General features: G+C 35.6%; 1 protein-coding gene across 5 annotated transcripts in view; it reads right to left on the bottom strand.

Annotated features, from left to right (window-relative positions):
- Positions 1 to 379: 379 nt before the first annotated feature.
- slc8a3 (solute carrier family 8 member 3) overlaps positions 380 to 23,004 on the bottom strand; it is a 43,825-nt gene continuing 21,200 nt past the window's right edge. Inside the window, exons 1-7 of one of the 5 annotated variants that reach the window (XM_059565919.1) lie at positions 20,048 to 20,101; positions 14,592 to 14,698; positions 9,189 to 9,206; positions 8,239 to 8,363; positions 8,028 to 8,127; positions 6,345 to 6,617; positions 380 to 4,939 (exon numbers count right to left, since the gene is read on the bottom strand). In XM_059565919.1, coding sequence (XP_059421902.1) covers positions 4,563 to 4,939; positions 6,345 to 6,617; positions 8,028 to 8,127; positions 8,239 to 8,363; positions 9,189 to 9,206; positions 14,592 to 14,616 — 918 coding nt within the window. In that variant the 5' untranslated portion in view covers positions 14,617 to 14,698; positions 20,048 to 20,101 and the 3' untranslated portion in view covers positions 380 to 4,562. Of the gene's footprint in view, positions 4,940 to 6,344; positions 6,618 to 8,027; positions 8,128 to 8,238; positions 8,364 to 9,188; positions 9,207 to 14,591; positions 14,699 to 20,047; positions 20,102 to 23,004 lie in introns of those variants that run through there. The other 4 variants (XM_059565916.1, XM_059565917.1, XM_059565920.1 and 1 more) reach the window with 4 other exon arrangements.

The following is a 23,004-nucleotide window of genomic DNA, read 5'->3' as shown; positions in this document are numbered from 1 at the left end:
TAAAACAAAATATACATTTTATGAAATAATTTTGAAACAAAATATTTAATTAAATTAGCAAAAATGTAAACCATGCACAAAAAGGACAAATAACAGTTTTATCATATATTATCAAATGTGTTTTGATATCAGGATAAATTTATGATATTAAAACACGTAACAAAGCCCCCCCCCCCCTCCTGACATACATGAAAAATACAGTTTTTGCTAAGAAAGCCAGTGTGTGTTTTATATTTACCTTAATCATATATTAATTTCCCTCAGTTGGTTTACCCTAATGATATAGCAAAAATATGATTTTCATTTGGTAGTACTGTTGGTGACCATGTGACACAATCTGATTGAAATACTTTGACCAGATAAAATTTATGACAACTGATACCAGAGATTTTTCAAATATTTTATTTGTATTTTTCTGTTGACCAAAAGAATTCTAAATAAATAAATCAGTGGACATAAATTAATTAAATTAAGTTAAATTTCATGCATAATTCCCTGAAAATAAAAATAAAACATGATATTTTTTGTGAGAGAAGAGTAAAAAACAAAACAAAAATGAAAGAAAACAACAATAGATGAACATATCCACCATCTGCTTCATCACCAGGCTGAAGAGGAGTGTGTTTGTGTGTGTGAGAAAGAGAGACTCAGACCCCTGATACAATTGTAAGACTTGTGTGACTTCAAGGTTATAGTGACATCATCTGAAATCTCTTTTAAGCCAGTTCACCTGCATCTAAACAGCTGGAAGTGTTAGCTGGCAGTAATTCAACTGGTGGTTGCAGCTGACTTTCATGCTCAACCATAATACTACATGAAGACCCACCCGCATATTCATAACAACCCTCCCCAGTCAACAGCAGTGTTCAGTTAACTCAAGTGTGCATGTTTGAATGCATAGGTGTGTGTGATCTGACCCAGGCCGAGACATTAATAGCAATTCAAAGTCCTTAACACTCTACATTTGAGCCCAAAGCTGTTAACTGAGTCAGCCAAACTGGGTAATAAGGTTTATAAGAGTGCTACCTTTACCACAAACCATCTGAAAGATACACATGTGCACAGATGTGGTGAAGATCTACTGTAGCTGCCCTCTGACACCAGACACATTCAACAACACATCCTGGCAGAAAAGAAGCGGCACGCTGAAAGTCACTGAGTGTTCAAACTGAATACTGTGTAAATACAATTTTTTTTTTACATGCCTAATACTGGTGCACAGAACAGCCAATGAGGTGTGTGAGTGGCTGTGTTCCAGAAATTAGTGAGCTGCCTTGCTGTCTACTGCCTACACAGAGAACATCAGAAGTGAATGATTTGTAACGCTCTATATATAGGCAGCAAGTCAGTGTTTCATGTAAATTGTGCTCCTTGGGAGTCTCGACTCACAAATGTTTCGAAGTTTGCTGTTATCATGCCTCTAAGCTAACAATGTGATTGCATAAAAATAGACAGCTTGTGTTTATGAGGCCAAAAATACAGTAAAGAGAGTAGAATTGTTAAATATTATTACAATTTACAATACCTTTTCCTAATTTAATATATTTTAAAATTTCATTTATATCTGTGATGGCAAAGTTGAATTTTCAGTCTTTAGTGTGACATGATGCTTCAGAAATCATTCTAATATTCTGATTTGGTGCTCAAGAAACATTTCTTAATATCATCAATGTTGTAAACAGTTGTACAACTTAATATTTTTGTGGAAACCATAACAAATGTTTTCAGGATACAAATTTGAAGAACAGCATTTATTTTAAATCGAAATGTTTTGTAACATTATAAAGGATAAAACAATCCTTTTTGGATAAGAGATTCAACTTAAAGTTGACTTAAATACAAGTAATGCTGCCTTAAATATGTCCAAAGTAAGGCATCTTAGAAAGCTGCATAATTAGTTGCATATATTAGAAGTATATGATGCCGTCTATGTAGGCAGTACATGCTCACAAAGTCATTGTGTGTGGATAAAGAAAGTGTCTGTTGTGTAGCTAAGCTAACATACACTCCTGCCTTTCTGCACAAAAACAAAAGTTTAAACACTAAAATTCAACACTCATTAACACGAGCCTGTATGAGTCATAGAGCACTGGTGAATGTTCAGTGCGAATTGTTCTGATTTCTGCGTGAATTTCTTTTACTGTAAAGCTAAAGCACATCGATTATGTACTGAGTAGGAAGCACAGAGCAGGCTGAAGCAATGCCAGCAGTTACATATGCAATTTGGATGGAGAGATTTTCAGAGATTAAATGCGTTTTCAACTGCTCTCACTCACAAACAACACATACACAGCTATATATGAATGTAAACAACAAAAATGAAACCTGTCTGTTGTAAATGCTGTGATCCCAACACTGTTTTCCTGAATACAACTGATTTGGCCTGTATTTGTAATGAGCAAACATGAAACACATCAACATACATACACTCGTGCACATAAAATGCAAGAGTTGTACAAAAAAACAGAGGTGTAATGGGGCTGTGGCCCCCCTGTGGCCCAGAGAACCACTGCAGCTTCTGGGTGGCAGTCTGAGGTTCTGCTCTTTGGTTCTGGGCTAAACTATTCTTTATGACATCACTTCCACAAATAATACAGAAACAACATCCATATCATTATTTTTCAGCCCACTACAGCAAAAACAGGCATGGAAATACTTCAGTCAAATTAATTAATGACTGCTTTAAAAAAAATAATTAACTCAAAAATTAGACCCTCCTGTTTCTTCACCAGAACAGATTTTTGAGAAATGTTTTCTTACATCACTTGCTCACCAATGGATCCACTGCAGTGAACGGGTGCTGTCAGAATTCGGATCGATAAAAAAATAATCCAGCCTATTAATTAATATCTTGTGAAGAAAAAAAGATGCATGTTTGTAATTGTAAACAAATTCATCATTAAGATGTTTTTAACTTCTATCCATGCTACTGCTCTCTCATGTGAAAAAGTAATCTCTTTCAAATCAGATCAGAGATCAAGCACTGTTTACAAGCAAAAACAGTCCCAAACAGTTCTAAACAAATATGTTGGTGGATTTTGATGTGAGAGGACAACAGAGGATGGACTTTTTCACAGAAGGAAGCATTGTTATAGATTATGGACTGGTATTTTGGACTAGTATAGAGTAAGACATTAATTGATGGACTGGAGTCATGTGGATTACTGTGATGTTTTTATCAGTTTCGACTCTCATTATATGACAGTACCCACTCACTGCAGAGGATCCATTGGTGAACATGTGATGTAAAGTTATATTTCCAATGAAGAAACAAATTCATCTTCATCTTGGATGGCCTGAGGGTGAGTAATTTTCAGCAAATGTTAAATTTTAGGTGAACTATTTATGCAGCTTTGCCCAAAATTTCTCTACATCTCCCTGAAATGCAAAAAACTCTCCACACCATGTTAAACGAATCTGTTTTTACTGCACCATTCTCACTCTTTTCTGGACCGAAGGCCTGTAAACATTATGAACCACATTAAAGGCCCCAATAAAACATATTTGGGATTCACCACCGACATTACTGACACTTCAGACACTGTTTAGATGCGCACTTAAGGAGCTCATGGTTAAATGGTCTCGTGACTCTATAAAGAGGGACTCTCTGGGGTGAAGTGGGGGTGGGAGATATCTTTGGGGTGCTTTATGTTTGTTCAATGACACTGAAATACAAACTGATAAAAAAAACAATAACAACTGTAATAGCAGATGCGGTGCTCTCTCAGAAAATACACTAGTGATTCATTTTGATGAATGTTCAAATGCTAAAAGGCCTCATTTTCCCTCTGTATAATGGTTTTTGTTTTGCAATCTGTTCTCCCGCAACCCTCTGAAGCCTCTGATTCTCGAAATAACAACACTTGGCAAGGAAATACACAGAAGTACACAAAAAATATGGAAGCAGATTATATCCATACAGGAATATCAGGGAGAAAATGCAGTGTTCAGCCATTGTTCATATTCATCTCTCTTCTCCGTTTGTCTACTCAGCGTTCTGTGTTTCCGAGCCACTCTCCCTAGCCGGGAATTTGGCCTGACGGTAAAAGCTTTAAGCTCTGTTTGTTCTTACCAAACTAAACGAGGGAAATAAATAAATAATAACTTTATGGGTCCTTCAAATGTCACTCAATAACAGATTTCACGTAGTTATATATTTTCATTTTTTGTTGAAATATTATTTCTAATCCTGGAAGCAGATTTGAAAATAGTCCTTTGAGTCCTTTAATTATTTTTGTTATTTTTTGTGTATTTTTTTTCCCAAAATACTTCATTAGAAAAAAGTCGTTCTCAGCAGGTGTTGAGAAAAATATAGATTGTGAAAAGCTCAGACTCCAGGTTAAGACTGTCCCACCTCTCAGAGAGATGTTTCACACTCTTCATCTTCAGCGTGAAGGTATCTGTGGAACGAATGTCCTTTTTGTAGCCCCTGCTTAAAACCTTAGCGACCTTTCCGAATCACTCCTTAGCTCTTACTCTGTAATTTACGACTAGAAGAGGTTTCCTGGCATCAATCTCTCCTCATCTCCAACCCCCAACCCATCCCATCCCATCTCTTCTCTTCAGAAGCCCTGTATATGACAGTAAGACTCAAGACTGGAGAAAAGGATGTAGAGAAACCAGAGACCGAAGAAAAAGAGTGTCGTGAAGATGCGCTGTGTGCGCGGGCCGCCCAGCTCTCCACCGATGTGAGGCCTCCGCCGGTACAGCAGGACGCCTACTGCCAGGAAGGCAAAGATGGTGAAAAGAGTGACCGAAAATGCCAGGGAACCTGCCTGCACCTCGAACGCACGACCCTGCATGTGCCAGTAGATGGCAGCCACTGACCACGCAACACCGATTCCCAAAAAAACGTTCACAGCATTGCTACCGGTCACGTTACCGATCGATGCGTCTGCGTAACTGTCCTGCACCGCTGCAACTTTACTGGCAAAGGTATCTGAGGAGAAAAAGAGACATGTGTATGCTATTATAAAATATGACCATCTATGATTAACAACCATTAAAAGGATTCAAATCAGATTTGTATTGATTTTCATGAGCTAAAATAGTTAATTGTATGATAAAAACATACTGCAACTTTCCAAACTTCCTTCTAATACAAAAAGAGCATTTATTAAAACTAAACAGCAAAACTGATGTGTGGCCCTCACAATTATTTGATGTCAGACAGATCAACCTCATTACATTCATTAAAGGGCCCAAGAGAGGTCATACAAAACCAAATTATGATTGATTTTTACAGAAACAACTTTATTGACTATAAGTGCACCATGAAAAAAAAAACTTCACAACTATTGTTCAATAGTTTTGGGTATTTTATGTATTTGTTATGTTTTTGGAAGAAAAACATTGCGCTCACCAAGGCTGTGATTTATTTGATCAAAAATACATTAAAAACATTAACATTGTGATATTTAATATGTAATATTAATAAAACTTTTAATAAACATATTTTTTATTAGAAATTAAAATAATTTAATCTAATCTATTTTAATATATATAAACATGTCATTTGTTAATGTAATGACAAAGTCTTCTGTGTCACATGATCCTTCAGAAATCATTCTAGTATGTTAATTTGGTGCATATTAAATATTTCTTTGTTTTATTAATTAATATTTTTTTGGAAACCATGATAGTTTTTTTCCCCAGAATTCCTTTGATAAATAGAAAGTTCAAGTGAAATCCTGTATTAAAAAAACATGAACAATCTATGATTTATTTTGCGAGAAACAACTTTATTAATTATAAGTAGAGATGGGAGAAAACACTATTCACTACTGTTCAAAAGTTTGGGGACGGTAAGATACCTTAATGTTTTTGGAAAACATCTATTATACTCAAAAAGGCTGCATTTCTTTGATCAAAAATGTTGTAATATTGTGAAATATTATTACACTTTAAAATAAGCGGTTTCACTTTTAATATATTTCAAATGTAATTCAGAATTTTGAGCAGCCATTACTCCAGAATTCAATGTCACATGATTCTTTCTAAAATTATTTTAATATGATAATTTTCTGCTCAAGAATCTTTTCTTTGTTTTAATAATGCTGAAATGTTTTTTTTTTTTAGGCTTGATATTTTTTTATGTGAAAACTGTGATATGGTGTTTCCCCAGGATTCTTTAATAGAAAGTTCTGAAGAACAGCATTTCTTTGAAATAGAAATCCTATTACATTACAGATATCTTTACTGTTAATTTTGGTCAATTTAATATGACTGCTGAATAGAAGTAGTTTTTACTACCCCTAAACTGTCGAAAAGTTGTGTAAATGATATGACCCCTTTAAAATGGTACTTATAAAAATGTAGGAAAATAAAAGCATATGCAAACTCACCAGGGATGGATGTTCCCAGGGCTACAAACACCACAGCGGTGACTGAGTCCTTTAGGCCAATGGTGCAGCCGAAGTGACTGGCCAGATCACCGATCACAGCAGTCAATAGACCGATGATCACAATGGAAACAATGAAACACGCCCACCCGTTCCAATATTCCGTGGGCGGGACGCAGGCGAACAGAACCTTCCAGAACACAGTCAGGAAGTGCATGACATAGTCGAAACAAGATGGCAGACGTTCCTCTCCCCCCTCATCCTCGTCCTCATCTCCTGAGATAAAGACAGGATGACAGAAATAAAGAGCGAAAGCAAGAAAGAAAGAAAGGAAAGCAGAATGGGGGATAGGAAAAAAAAAGAAAATGAAAAATGTTAGTATTGTCATGTCATCTTCCATACCTGACCAAAGCCATCTATTTGACACCATGGTGATTTAGGGGTCCTGTTGCCTTGGTAACACAGGCTGTTTGATAGTCACAGTAATTGAAGGCTACATACTGTGAGAGCAGCGTTTTTATTTCAACACAGGGTCATAAAAGACTAATACGCGGGACATTTCCATTTTATTTTTGGGGGAAATCTGTAGGAAACAGAGCTGATAATACTACATCCTTACTCATATCTGAAACGATCAAATTAGCCAAAATGTTTAGAAGACAAAGGTTGCAGGATGAGGAGAAGCATGTAGGAGTTCTGTGGGTTCAGTTTTCATGTGGGCCGGGGAATGTGTCACAACAGTGATAGAAATATTTGTGTGTGAGCCATATGAGCATGAGTGTATATTTATATAATAACTGACTTTTGTTGCTTTTAGTACATTTCTGTGAGTTTGGGGTGATCTACACTACCGTTTAAATATTCGGGGTCGGTAGAATTTTTAAAGCTGCATTTATTTGATCAAGAATAAAATAAACAGTAATATTGTGAGATATTATTACAATTTATAATAACGCATTATTACTTTAGTCTTCAGCATCATGTGATCCTTCAGAAAACCTTCGAAAATGCTGATTTGCTGCTCGAGAAACATTAATATTGTTATTACATCCAAAACAGTTCCTTAATTTGTTATGTGGAAACTATTTTTTTTTTTTTGATGAATAGAAAGTTCAAAAAGAACAGAATATATTTGAAATAGAGATCATTTGTAACATTATAAATGCCTTTATTTACTTTTAATCAGTTCAATACATCCTTGCTGAAAAAAAGTACATTTAAATTTAATCATTTAGCAGACACTTTTATCCAAAGCATCTTACAAATGAAGGTAACAGAATCAATCAAAAGAACAAAAGAGCAACCATGTATAAGTTTTGTGACATGTCCCAGTTAGTCTAACGCAGTACATGTAGCAAGGTTTTTTTATAGCGGATAAAAAGTAGAGATAAAAGAGACAGAATAGATATAACTAGTCTTAGAGGGTTATAAAGTTATTGTTATTTTTTATTAAATTAAAAAAATAAAAAACAAGTAGATAGAATAGAAAAAGAAGAGAGAATGCTAATGTAAGAGGGTCATGTTTTTGTTGTTGTTGTTTTTTGTTTTTAATAAAAAAAGAAAAAGAAAACAAGTAGATAGAATAGAAAGAGGGAAAAAAGAATAGTTGCTAAATAAGAGCAAACCATTTGAACACAGTTTTCTTTTTGCACTTTTAGTTCAGTGTTGTTTATTGTTGGTAATCACCTGCACTGACAGTTATGGCCTCCATGAATTGTTCTCTCCAGGAATTTGTGCCCACGACCAGAGCCAAGTTAGTCTTCTTAATCAGCTTATCTACTGTACTCTACAGCGAATACACAAAATGTATTACATTAAACATAATAACGCATAATAAAATTCTTCCATAATGAAAAAGAATGCTAGTCTCTGAAATTTTGTGTATGTGTGTGTGTACCTTAAACTCATATGACTCCTCAATGATAATCTCTATTTTTGCATGCTTGCCCAATACAGGCTTCCCCATCTCTGCTATTCTTCTGGCTTCCTCCTCTTCTGATGACAACTTCCTGTCTGGAATATCTACAAGAGATTAAAAGATGAAAAGAAACTTCTGTGCTGTTTTGTGTGTCAAATAAGTACATCAAACACACACACACACACGCACGCACGCACACACACACACACACACACACACACACACACACACACACACACACACACACACTAAGTAGTAAACACACATCATTCACATGCACCCTATAATCAGTCTCTACAAGTGGGCTTTTTGTCCCTTTTAAATGACTTGTGATTTATACACATTTATGCAATAATTATTTTGTATATTCATTAATATTCATTTATGGTCTCTATAAACTGCACTAAATTCACGTGCAAGTTTAGGGTCAACAGGGCTCATTCATGAAACACAAGCACAGCGAAGTCATGTAAAACGTTCATATTGTCATTGTTATGTAACTTGTCACACTGAAACGAATGTGACTACTTACATAACACCGTTTTTACAAACAATTTTGTACAGAAATGGGTCCTGGTTTTATTTTATGGGGCCAACTATCACTATAGTTTCTGTAATTAGAAAGACTGCACATGCAAACACACATAAATTTTGTTTGACTGAACCAAGTGTGAGTTGTGCTGTAAAACTGAGTTATTCAGAAGGACAACAGCACAACATCCACACACACACACACACACACACAGCACAAGTACACACAGAAAAGCCTGAAAGTTGAGATGAACTTTCAAAACACCCTAGAACCCGAAGCTTATCTTCTGGCGCACGTGTTAAAACAGACAAACCTGGAGACACACGTGTGTGAGGCAGACAAGACCACAGTTACCGCAGCTGGCCTCATCTTACTTCACACATTCACTCAAACTTACCATCAGCTAATAACAGAGCTGTGTGTGGAAGAAAAAATAGAGAGGGTGGGGTGGAATGACATGAAGAAAACATTAGACAGATAATGGTGAAGGGGAAATGCAGTGAAATGTTGGACAGGATTTATTTACTCAGATAAACATGAATAAAAATATTCGCAGCCTCTGGCGTTTCATCACCCTGCCTGGAATCTCTGAGCTGGACAGGTGCGACAGGTGTGACCGAGCAGATGTGATCAGATGTGATAGTGTGGGCCAATCCAGAGCACCAGAGCAGATGTGACGACAGAACAAAGAGGTGCTAAAGCTACGCTGATTATTCACACACGTTTACTTTCCCTATTGTAATGCTGGTTTCCTATAGACTTCAAATCCTTTTACAGTGTGCTGACGGTATTGTGTGTCCCCTAAACCTCTGAAACCCTTTTCGCATTTAAGATTTTTGTATTTAAATTTGAAACATTATTTGGTAACCATTCAAGGGATATTTCAAAATAAAAATTATATTATTATTTATTCACTCTAATGGTATGTAATTCCAAACCTATAAGATATTCTTTTTTTTCTGTGGAAAAAATATTTCTCAGCAGTGGGGTCTAATTTTGCTAGTTTTAAACCCATAGTTGGTTGTTATATTATATTATATTATATTATATTATATTATATTATATTATATTATATTATATTATATTATATTATATTATATTATATTATATTATATTATATTATATTATATTATATTATATTATATTATATTATATTATATTATACAATTTCTACCCAACAAAATATTTTAGAGCTTGGCTTAACTACAAAAATGTATATTCACTATAAAAAAATCCTAGGGGTGCATGATAAATATCGGCCGATAATTAATGCGCATCTCGTCAGTAAAAACCGGTTCTCTAAACACCCGTAAATTCAGGTGCAGCATGGATTTGCACAGCTTGTCAGTTAACAACGGCTCTGTATAGTAACAAGTGCTCTATGTAAAATTATGCACCTGGAATTTGCGGCTCATTAGACAACCGGCTTTACTGACGAGATGTGCATTAATTATCGGCCAATATTTATTGTGTACTCCTAAAAATGCCTAATGAGTTTTAAAGATTACCTTTTACATCATGATTACCAAAGCACAGTTAGCATGCTTTTCTAGAAATTTTGCCATGGTGTTAGAACTGGTACACTATTGTCGTTAGTGAAAACAGAGTGGCGATGCCATGGGTGGAAACGTGCAGATTAAGGGGCGTAAAATTATAATAAGTCCCCCTTTCTTCAACATGGAGGAAGCTTGTTTTTCAACAAGCTTGCAGAGAAAGGCTTACAAAAAAATTTACTGGGATTTCCTGGGTTTGTAGATGCACTGGAGACATGATTATAGCACTTCAGTAACATTTTCATGATATGTCAGCTTTAAGATATTATTATTTTACATGACTTTACAAGTTTTAGAAACCACACTTTTAAAATTACCATCTGGAATTTTCAATATTCATTGATTTTTCTTCAAATTCTTGATTTTAGCTTAATTTAATGCTAGTTGTGTCATATTTTAAAGAATCTTGTAGTCTCCTGAGAATCACTGGACTAAATAAACTATCCCTATATAATAGGGTTCAATTAGTTAATGCATCAGGTTTCCTGAATTAACGACAATGTTTTATTTATTTACAAAATTTATTAATCTAGCACCTGGACCCAAGCACATTTACAAAAATAGCATTAACTAAAGGAATCAATTTCTTTGTCTCTCCATTACTCTCTTTTTTTCTCTGTGTGTATATAATGACTTTAATAGTTCTCTAATCAGTGCTGTAATTTTCTGTTGCTGAGGATGAATGAGATGGCGAACAAACAAGCTTTGATTAAATGTGTGTGTTTGTGTGTGTGTGTGTGTGCTGAGATGAAAATATCGACCAATAATGAGAACCTGGATGTGTAAATAAGCCCATAATTTATGTTCAAATGTGTCTGCGAGTAGGGTTGTTGGTGGAGGGGGGATGTGTCTTGATGCACATGTAATTTGTGTAGTGTCATCAGCTCTAGGTTTTCAACATGTCTGCTTCATGATAACACACAGACGTGTCAAACACACAAAGGAATTGATTTAATCTATTCGCCAGGAGATTCGATTCAACACTTCAGCGTAAATCTATTGCACATCAGCGCTAGCACCAGCTGATGATACCCTGGCAACAGATTCCAGACGGCTCTCTCCTCCCAGCATTCTGTGAGGTAATGGGATCGTGGGACATATATTCAGACGAAAACTCCCCTGTCAGTGGCTCATTTATAGCTATTCCATCATCAGACACATCTCTTCCTCTAACACACACACACACACACACACATAATGAGTGATTCACTACTGATGATCTTCTCTTTAAACACTCTCATCTGGGACATGTGGTAGGGGTGTTGCTGGTTTGGGCACTATGGGATATTAATCGCACACAGATGCAGCGCAATAGATCTCCTGTCTGTCTTTCTGTCCTCAGTTGTCTCACCCCTCTTCTACTTTTCTCATGTGTCTCTCACTCGATTCTGTTTGTCATTCTCTCCTCACCTGGCTCAACCCTTTCTGTCTTTCTTTGCCTGTCTCACCCTTCTCTGCTTATTTGTCTCACACCTCTTCTGCTTGTCCTTTTCTCCTCATCTTTATCACCATCCTGTCTGTCTCTCTGTCTGTCCCTGTCTGTTTACCAAATACAGAAAAACCCAGATTAATGTCCCTGTTAATGTCTTATAAATGCCTGAAAAAATGTTAGTTAACATAAAACAAAATGTATAACAAAGTTTAAATGAAAAATTGGGTTTATGATGAGAATTAAGCAATTGTAACAAAACATGATTAGAAAAAAATAGTAAGATATTAAAGTACTAGCAATGTTTTTAAAGAAAATATGAAGAATATGACTGTGTCAAATGAGCTATTCATAGAAAACAATGTGAACATTGAAAGGAATACATAGTTTTTATTTGTACAATGTTAATATTTTTTGTGTGTGTGTGAAATGTCAATACACATTTAAATAAATATACAATTCAAAATATTGTTTTTACAAATATATATTTTTCACAAATTCTGCATTACTTTTTGTCAAGCTCTAAATTAAGTCAAATCAACTAAAATTAACAAATATAACTACATTTAATTAATTTTTTTGTCAAAATAGATATTCGTATAAAATAAAAATATTTTAAATAAAAAATAAGATACAACTAAAACAATATATATATATATATATATATATATATATATATATATATATATATTCTTTGTTTTAGTCGTATCTTATTTTTTATATATATATATAAAATGAACAATGTTCATCCTCTATCATTCCTGTTTTGCTCTTCTCACAATTTCCTGTCTTTTTTCCATCACTTACCAGTCTCTCTCTGTTTCCTGTCTCACAGCTTTCACAACTAAACAGATTTTTTTGTTTAGTTTTTTTCAGGTGAACAACTCAGTCTGACTCACTCACAGAATTATTAGAATTGTTCACTAAAACATCAAATATCCAGAATTATTAGAAAGAATCAGAATTAGAACCACAATAATTAAATTACATACAGCGCTATATAAAATTCCTGCAATTAACAGTGTATTTTTCCATGGAAACAAACATGGAATGTTCATATTTTGCTTATTATTGTTTGAATTATTGAATTGAATTATGTATTATTGTTTAATCTTGTTTGAATCCATCTTGGCTTGAAAATAAAGGAATCTAATGAATAATTAATAAACTGCTTGTTTACAAGCACACAAGTGAGGAGACAAGCCAACATGTTGTTTCTGTGGCTTAGGTAAGTTAATAAGTAGGTTATTTAATGTTGTCTAGGCGAGATGAGAGCTCAAACAAAGAGGACCAGCTGTTCTTCATTTCTCATTCTTTCTGAAGGGTATAATACTGGGACAAGGACACATGCATACATGCAAACACACATACACACACACACACACTTACACTGCAGCACTGCAGTACGTGCTGGTAGCATTGACCACGTCTGCCTGATTTATGGAGAGATATTGAGAGACACACTTGACTACTTTCGGTGTGTGTGTGTGTGTGTGTGTGTGTGTGTGTGTGTACTCATTTCTCATACTCTTTGAGATCCCATACTGGCATTTAAGGTCAATGTATACTGAAACTCCAAAGAAGTCAGTTAAAAAAGCAACACTGCCAGCTAATCCTTCACATAGGACACAATCCTAAACAATAATGTCAAGACATTTAGGAAACTATATAAAAACTGGAAGACAAAGACATTTTTAAAGCAATACAAAAACGTCATGGCAGCATTTCTTGTGTGAGTTGGAGATGAGTCAGTTTGAGAGCTGTGCCCAGTGGGTCTTCATTGAATTCATGTGCTTTGAGTCAAAGTCCCTTTAAGGCTAGTCGGTCCACTCGGCAGCCATGTTGGCCATGCTGCAGGGTAGATATTTTTATCTAGGCAATAGACATCCTATCTACTTGAACTGGGAAATCTCAGAAACTGCTGGGTATATAAAAAATAAAATCTGACAAAAATTGTTTAAAAGTGTCTCTTCTTCAGCTAAAAGCAGGCAAAACACATTTTTTCTCATTTATTTCTCTATGACTAGTTTATTTTGTTTACTGGCTCTATTTGAACCTGTGGGGTCATCCAAGGTGCCCTCTACTGGAAGCATCCATTCATAGAGTCAGAAAAATTGCATAGTACAGTGAAAGCAGATTTACACCACCATTTAAAAGTTTGGAATAATACATTTTTTATTGTATCTGAAATAGGTCCCTTATGGTCCACAAAGCTACATTTATTTGACTGATCATAGAGTAAGACAGCAATTTTGTGAAATAATATTACATTTTAAAATAAAATGTTTTCTATTTGATATATTTTAGAACTTAATTTATTCCTGTAATGTCATTATTCCAGTTTTCAGAGTCACATGATCAATTAGAAATCATTTGGTGCTTGAGAAACATTTCCTATTATTATCAATGTTGAAAACAGCTGTGCTGGTTAATATTTTTGTGAAAACTGATATATTTTCTTTGATGACAAGGATTCTATGATGACTAGAGAAAAACTGACTGTGACGTTTGATCAACTCAATGCACCCTTGCTGAATAAAAGTATTAATTTCTTTAAAAAAAAAATCTTACTGACCCCAGATTTTTGAAAGGTACTGTATGTGAATTAACCTCAAAAAACAAGACGCTCGCTACTCACAAAAAAAAATAACATTGAAGACATAAAACATGACCTCATAAAGAGCCAGTGGATGAATGAAAATGAATTTAGAAATGAGTGAATAGATTAAATGAATAGCAAAAGAGGGTGATGGTCACAGGATGTGATCTTTCTGTTTGTACTGTACATGTTGTGTGTGTGTGTGTGTGTGCTTTTTACCTTTCTGAAGGCTCATGTCCACCATGCGTGGTTCTGCCAGCTCCAGATAGAAGTTTTTGTTTTTTTCATACTCCTCATCATCGATGATTTTAACCTGTATGACTTTACTAAGAGAGGAAGAGAGAGAGAAACACATTATCAGGGGTCACTGATTAACTGCAGTTCAAAGGTTTGGGCTTAGAAATATGTTTTAAAAGAAATTATAACTTATTGAGACTTAAGATGCTTATTAATCTTACACAAATTTTATATTTTGAATAAAAGATTTCTAAAAACTCCTAATTCACTGAAAAAAAACAAACACAAAATGGTTTTCACAAAATTATTAACCCAGCTATTAGATAATAAGAAGAAATGTTTCTTAAACACCAAATCAGCAAATTAGAATGATTTCTGAAGGATCATGTGACACAGAAGACAAGAGTGATAGCTGCTGAAAATTCAGCTTTGCATCACAGGAATATTACATTTTAAAATATATTAAAATGGAAACCGCGTAGAATAATTAATTTACATTTACATTTAATCATTTAGCAGATGCTTTTATCCAAAGCAACTTACAAATGAGAACAATAGAAGCAATCAGATCAACAAGAACAACAACAGTATACAAGTGCCATGACAAGTCTCAGTTAGTCTAGCACAGAACACGTGGCCAGGTTTTTTTTTTTTCAAGAATATGATAGACAATGAAAGAAAAGGTAAGTGCTAGTATTAGTTGGTTAAGTGTTGGTGAAAAAGGTGAGTAAAATGGTACTGTTTTACTGTATCTTTGATCAAATAAATGCAGCCTTGTCGAGGAGAGGTCAAAACATAAAAAAATGTTAACACAACCAAACTTTGAATGTATATTTACATAGATAAAAACAGCCAATATAATTTCTACTGTATTTTGGAGATATATTGGTTCTTCAATGAACATAAATAAGATTAAACAATATGAAGAATTATAAAGTATCCTAAATGTAGCAAGCTAATTCTCTAAAGGCTAGCTTTCACTATACAGTAGCTTAACTCATTTCCTTACAGAGTAGTTGATATCTTAGCTAGCAACACAGCGGTAGCAACATTGGCAAATTTTTGATTTGTGTTTATTTAAAGAATCAATTTCTTAACACCTCTTATCTGTAACATCCATTTCCCTCTCACACTCTGTCACTCTTTCATTGCTAAATTCTCAGCATGTGTGTGTGTGTGTGTATTTATAACTCCGCATGTGATTGATGTTGACCTGGTTTCTCTGCGACTGTGAGTAACACCTGTTTCAGATGTGTTTCAATGAGAGTTTGTGTGTGTGTGTGTTTGTGTGTGTGTGTGCACGCGTGTGTGTTCGACCTGTGAACATCCCCCTCCCTCCATTCAGATCAGTTACTCACAGTACAGCTGTCCGCAGATCCACGCCGCTTCATCTCTCTCTAATATCTCTTTCAGTCTAACATACTCATGTTCTCATTCCCTTCTGCTCTGCCCTGTTTCCCCTTCCATTAGCGGACACATTATACTCAAACATCCTCAGCCTCTCTCACTCACTCTCACACAGCGAAGACACACAACGCACACACACACACAATATATATATTTTTTTTTTTTACAAAAAAATAACACAAATTGTAAGAAAATAGAAGCTTTTATGATTTTATCAAGATCTCATTAAATAAAGTAAGGGTAAACTTTAACTATTTTACAATATTACATGTTCAATGCTTTTAGTTTATAATCTGTTCCAAAAGGTTTATGTATAATACAAAGTCATTTATAAAATGTAATAAATTTGGTTTGCAAAGAGCTTAAATGTCATTCTAAAAAAAAAAATTTTTAATACACAAAATTATATCGTTCAACCCAGTTTTCTATTACATGGTTTTATAAAATTACAGAATTTAGTATCATACCTGCAAAGAAATAAAAAAAAAGTTAATTAAGTGCTGCATAAAAGGAATGGCACATGTGCTGTGGTTAATAGTCCATTTGTCTGGACCAAGACACGTGTATATGTGTATGTGTGTTTGAGTGTGCAGGGCTAAAAGTAAAGGATATACAGCAAACAAGATTTATTTCTGTATAGTGAAAAAAATCCCTACAGCGGCTCCTCCACCTGCTCCGAGATATAGTGACTCGGCAGACTGCCTGAGCTTGCCACAAATGAATCTAAACCTTGAACGTGTGCTTGAAATCAGAAAAGACAACATTCCTCCTCTGTTCTTTTAGCATTTTGGGAACTAAATGGAATCTTAAGCCTAAAACACACTTTCATGGACTGCTGCATTCCAAAATGTGATCTAGGATTTACCCAAAACGATGCCAGTTTCACAAGGTGTGTGCTGATGTCTTGACAATGCACTAAAAAGCATAAATACTCAGCTGTCTACGTTCTCTGGCACCGTTTGTGATTTTCAATAGTATCACAGTGCAGAGCTGGCTTTGCAGATACCTTAAATCTAGAACATCTATCAGAAAATCTGCTTGGAATGTATCTGGTTGCCATAACAACTCCAGGTGCTGCTGCTTTTGCTCCAACCCATCCTGCCAAGTACAAGCACTAGAATGTTACAAGTTGATTTAAATTGAACAGTTTTAACTTCCAATATTATTTAAAAAACTAGGACCATTAACCTAAAGTGTCCATACAATCCCTTAAAGAGATACTCCAATCCAAAATGAAAATTTTCTCATTAATCACTTATTAATCACGCAGACAGCGTACGCTCTTCTGTGTCAGCCGCGACACAAGGATACGTTTTCTACGTATATTTACACTTTGATTTGAACGCTGCCTGCGTTTAGCTAATATTCTCCAAAATGGTGCTACGGTGGTGTGGAGAGACACAGAGGAGACGAATTGTTGAATAAAGTCATTCTTTTTGTTTTATTCGCACAGAAAAAGTATTGTTGTCGCTTCATAATGTTACGGTTGAACCACTGATGGCCGATTGGCTATTCTGACAACATCTTTTATACTTTTCTTTGACAGTTGAGGCTAAACTCTTCATGTTAGCAGATCCACAGTTTAAGATATTTTAGATTTAGTCCGAGAGCTCTCAGTCCCTCCATTGAAGCTGTGTGTACGGTCTACTGTCCATGTCCAGAAAGATAAGAAAAACATAATCAAAGTAGTCCATGTGACATCAGAGGGTCAGTTAGAATTTATTGAAGCATCGAAAATACATTTTGGTCCAAAAAAAGCAAAAACTACGACTTTATTCAGCATTGTCTTCTCTTCCGTGTCTGTTGTGAAAGAGAAAGCAGTTTGTCATATCCGGTTCGCGAATGAATCATTCGATGTAACCGGATCTTTTTGAACCAGTTCACCAAATCGAACTGAATCGTTTTAAACGGTTCACGTCTCCAATACGCATTAATCCACAAATGACTTAAGCTGTTAACTTTTTTAATGTGGCTGACACTCCCTCTGAGTTCAAACAAACCAATATCCCGGAGTAATTCATTTACTCAAACAGTACACTGACTGAACTGCTGTGAAGAGAGAACTGAAGATGAACGCCGAGCCAGATAATAACTTGTTCACGAGTCAAGAACCAAGAACCGGTTGCATCGGTTTTCGGATCACCAGTAGTTCTTTCAGACAGTTCGATTCAATAAACCGGTTGAAGAAAACGGTTCACCGGTTCTTTTGCACTTGACTTGGATTAATGCGTATTGGAGACGCGAACCGTTTAAAACGATTCAGTTTGATTTGGTGAACTGGTTCAAAAAGATCCGGTTACATCGAATGATTTGTTCGCGAACCGGATATGACAAACTGCTTTGTTTTGAACTCTCTCACAACAGACAGGGAAGAGAAAACAATGCTGAATAAAGTCGTAGTTTTTGATGCTTTTTTATTTTGATGCTTCAAAAAATTCTAACTGACCCTCTGATGTCACATGGACTACTTTGATAATGTTTTTCTTACCTTTCTGGACAAGGACAGTAGACCGTACACACAGTTTCAATGGAGGGACTGAGAGCTCTCGGACTAAATCTAAAATATCTTAAACTGTGATCTGAAGATAAATGGAGGTCTTACGGGTTTGGGACGACATGAGGGTGAGTTAATCAATGACATAATTTAGATTTTTGGGTGAATTATCCCTTTAAATTAATTACATTTCGGTTTAAGTTTTACATCTATTATATATCTTGTCTGTGCGAACCAGGTGCACACTGCACAGAGGTATGCAAATATATGTTGACAGGCAGGTAGAAAAGTCAATCAAAATGCTTGCTTTCGAGCATTTTGATTGGACGAACATTTTTCGGTCCTACACCTTACACAGAATATATAAATACAGACTTTATTTAAATTAATGAAAGTAATTTTTAATTGAATATTTGGTAACACTTTAGAATAAGGTTCCATTAGTTAATGTTAGTTAAGTACTTTAGTTAATGTGAACTAAGAACAATCCTTCTACAGCCTTTATTAATCTTAGTTAATGTTAATTTCAACATTTACTAATGCATTATTCAAATCAAAAGTTCTGCTTGTTAACATTAGTTAATGCACTGTGAATTAGCATGAGCTAACAATGGTAACTGTATTTTCATTAACTAAGATTAATAAATAAAGTAATAAATGTATTGTTCATTGTTTGGTCATGTTAATTAATACATTAACTAACATTAACTAATGGAACCTTATTCTAAAGTGTTACCGATTATTTTAACAGTTTATTTTCAGTTAACAACAACACTACTGAAGTGAATTATCATCAGGCCCTGAGCTGACTGATGGACATCAGTTTAATTTAAAACTAACTTGCTCACACACACTCTCTCCCACGTGCTCTCTGTACGAATGTAGTAGTGTTGTGTCTGTGAGGTGTTCTGTGCATATTGGTTGTGTTTATACAACATCTTTTTCATCTATATTCAGTAATTCAGAGCTGCAGGCACAGAGACACTCTTGAGCATCATAACTGCACCAGAAATATGCAACTAAGAAAATCTCTCATCGTCTCATCTGCGTACAACACACATGCACACAGATATCCAAATCAAGAGTGAGGAGGAAGGAGAGGAGAGGGAGTCTATGTTCTCCCCAGTGTCACCCTGATTATATAAGAGACACGTGCTAAAAATAAACCCTGCAGTGAAAAGGGTGTGTTTGTGTGTGAGAGTGCATGCATGTCTGCACTGATGGGTAAATACACACACAACCAGAGATACACGTTCACAGACTAATTTGTTGCAAACACAAACACACACTGTGCATGCACACACACACACACACACACACACACACACATGCCTGCGAGCTCGTGTTCTCTGTGGTTGCCAAGGAGACACAGCTTCCTTCTGCTGAAAAGGAGCGAAGCTCTGGCTCCCCAAGCACACACACATACTTTAGCCTTCCCAGATACTTTCTCGATTCGGTATGCTAACACACACATTTGTGTGTGAAAATGTCTATATAAGATAAGTTACTCTTGTTAGTGTTGTTTCCTGGAGCTCACCTCAGGCAACACTCCACTGGCGGCTATTAACAATAGACCGGAACCTCATACTCCAGGGTGGTCAGCACTAGTGGCGCTAATAACATGCTTAGCTAGCTGCTAGCGTGACGCTGAGACTCAGATGGGGCCACTTCTGTACTCAACTGTGAGTATTACTCTGATTAACCTGCAACCTACCGGCACGGTCTGTATTAACAATCGCTAAGTGCCAAATGCAGTTAAAAATTTACTTTGGCAAGCTAATAAAATAGTTACTCAGCAGTGGCTGATACTGCAGTGTGATATTTGGTTTAAATTGACTTTAAGGATGATATAATTCATATTAAAATGGAAAAAACTGTTATTTTTAAAGGGATAGTTCACCCAAAAATGTACTCTTGATTAGGGGTGCGATGATAAATCAATTCCTATATCAATTCTGCGATTTTCTGAATACATCACTGTAATGGATTAAACTTCCTAATCGTAGGGAAGAAGGAGGCGGGAACCGGCGGACAATCAAACAACATTTTAATAATTTAAAATAAACACAAAACAGCGCACCAGCCCCTCACGGACGACTGGTGCGCGCAAATAAAAACCAAAACACAACTAAAATCCCAGGCCTGGTCCTCTCTCGTCCTTCACTGTCGTCGCTCCAGTTTTATATCCTTCCATCTCCTCCGTGGGCCTCGAGACCGGTGGGTCGAACAGGTGTAGCTCATCTCCAATCACTCCACCGGCCTCACTCCCATGTCCCTCGGCCCCGCCCCACTCGTCACAATCACATTTTTCTCTAGAATTGTTTCTGACAGCAGATGGCACCGTGTGTGCTTTAGAAACAGCCGTTGCTTGCTTCCATTTCTTTACACACCACTTGAACCTAAAATAATCATTCATAAAGTTATTAAAGACTGAAGCGTATGACAAGAGTGTTCAGAATGGGCTGTTTACTTTAATCTTGCGTCAGAAAAGCATAAAAGGTGAGGTACAAGTACATTTAACTACTTACATTACTCACAAGTTCTCTTCTTTGTGTTGAGTGTGTTGACTGTGTGTTTAGAAACTAGCCTAGAGTGCCATTTTCTGTTAAAAACTAAGCTCAGAATCGATTCCAAAGAGAACCGCGATGCATTTAGAAAATGGCAGAATTGATCCATGAATCGATTTACCGTCGCACCCCTACTCTCGATAAGGGTGGAAGAAGAAATTTTGAATAAAGTGGTTATTTTTGTTTTTTTGCACACAAAAAGTATTCTTGTAGCTTCATAAAAAAACACTGATGTCACATGGACTATTTTAGCAATGTCCTTGTCTAAGCAGGGTCAGAAGAAAAATATCTTGATTTGTGTCCTGAAGATGAACAAAGGTCTTACAGGTTTGGAGCGACATGAGGGTAATTAATGACAGAATTTTCATTTTTTAGTGAACTATCCTTTTAAATTGTAATAATATATTTGATCAAAATAAATGCATCCTTGGTGAGCAGAAGAGACTTCTTCCAAAAACGAAAAAACCTACCGACCGCAAACTTTTGAATTGAGCTTTATCCTGCTGAGATATGATCCTTGGATCCCGACACAGTTCCTAGGGAAATATTTCAGTACGCCACTGGTTTGATCCACACAATGATTGTACCTTATTTAAGCATGTTCTTAATCAGCAATTCCTGAAGAAATGGCTGTAGAGGGACTCTAGGATGGGATTCTGATTCACGGGTTGAGAGTGCTGTAATCATTCCATTGATCGATCCTTGACTGTAATGTTACTGATGCTGTTCACTCAAACTGTCTTTTAGATTACAGAGGGAATTCCAAAGGGCTCCTCAATCTCTTTTTGTGTATGTTAATTATAACGGCTCAGTGGTCAGAGACTCAATGAATCTCATTGATGAATGTGTGCTGCATACTTCAGTCTTGAAGTCTTGACTGTGACCTCGGTTAAAGCTTACAACAATTGTAAACAGCACCACCTTTCAAATATTTGGGGTCAGTATGTTTTTTAAAGAAATTAAAACTTAATGCAAAGATGCATTAAATTGATCGAAAGATGAACCATGAAAGCCATTACAGATTTAAAATGCATTTTAAAGTACAATCTAACAGAAAGAATACAGTATGCATACTATATATAATAGAGAGAAGAAACTAATTACTTTGTGGATAAATTAGTTTTTCTTCTGTGCAGTCTATGCTCGGGCTCTCTGTGATTTAATTAACCTTTTTTGTTGTGGTTGATTTAGTTTTCTTTTTTAGTTAGAGAAGTACTTAACCACGGTCTGACATTGTGTAGAAACAATGTTCAATCTAAGTGCTAGTAAATTTTTCTAATATTTGCAAAGAAAGGGCAAGTAACACACTGAATTAAACGTGAAATTTTAAAACAGAATGACTGAAACAGTATAAAGAAAATAAAAAATAAACATTTTACGATGCAGAAATGCTAGAAAAAATGTCTAAATTCATAGTAATTGAGAAACCTAGCCTTACAGTAAGAGTTAAGATCAAAATAAACGAGACGTGGTGAAAGAAACAATATAATCTCAATATAATCCTCAGTCAGTGACATTTCTGTGCAGACAGAATTACATTTATCAGAGGATTTGTAAGTTTACACAAAAACAGCAGGTAATTTACTCTTTACCTAGTTTGTGAGAGAAAAACACAGAGGCATTTTGACAGGATTGAAATCACAAAGTACGTCTGCAAAACACAAATTTACCAGACCTCCTCAGGGAAAACTAGTCCAGTCCAATAGGGCTCAAGAGAGAGAGATGAGCAAAGTGTGCTGGATCAAACTGAATTTACACTCCTACATATTAAACTGGAGCCCTGGGGAAAGTCACAAACACGTACACAAACAACATGCCACCAAGCAGCTCCTCCTGGCCAGAAGAGTACATTATACATAATTCAACATTAGGTATGGATAATATCACTTTTCTTCTTTTAACCAAGTATAATCAAAGATCAATAATG

The sequence above is a fragment of the Carassius carassius genome, chromosome 14, assembly GCF_963082965.1.
Source record: "Carassius carassius chromosome 14, fCarCar2.1, whole genome shotgun sequence".
NCBI classification, from domain to species: Eukaryota; Metazoa; Chordata; class Actinopteri; order Cypriniformes; family Cyprinidae; genus Carassius; species Carassius carassius.
Note: the sequence above shows the minus strand (reverse complement) of the source record. Positions and strands in the feature narration are given on the sequence as shown.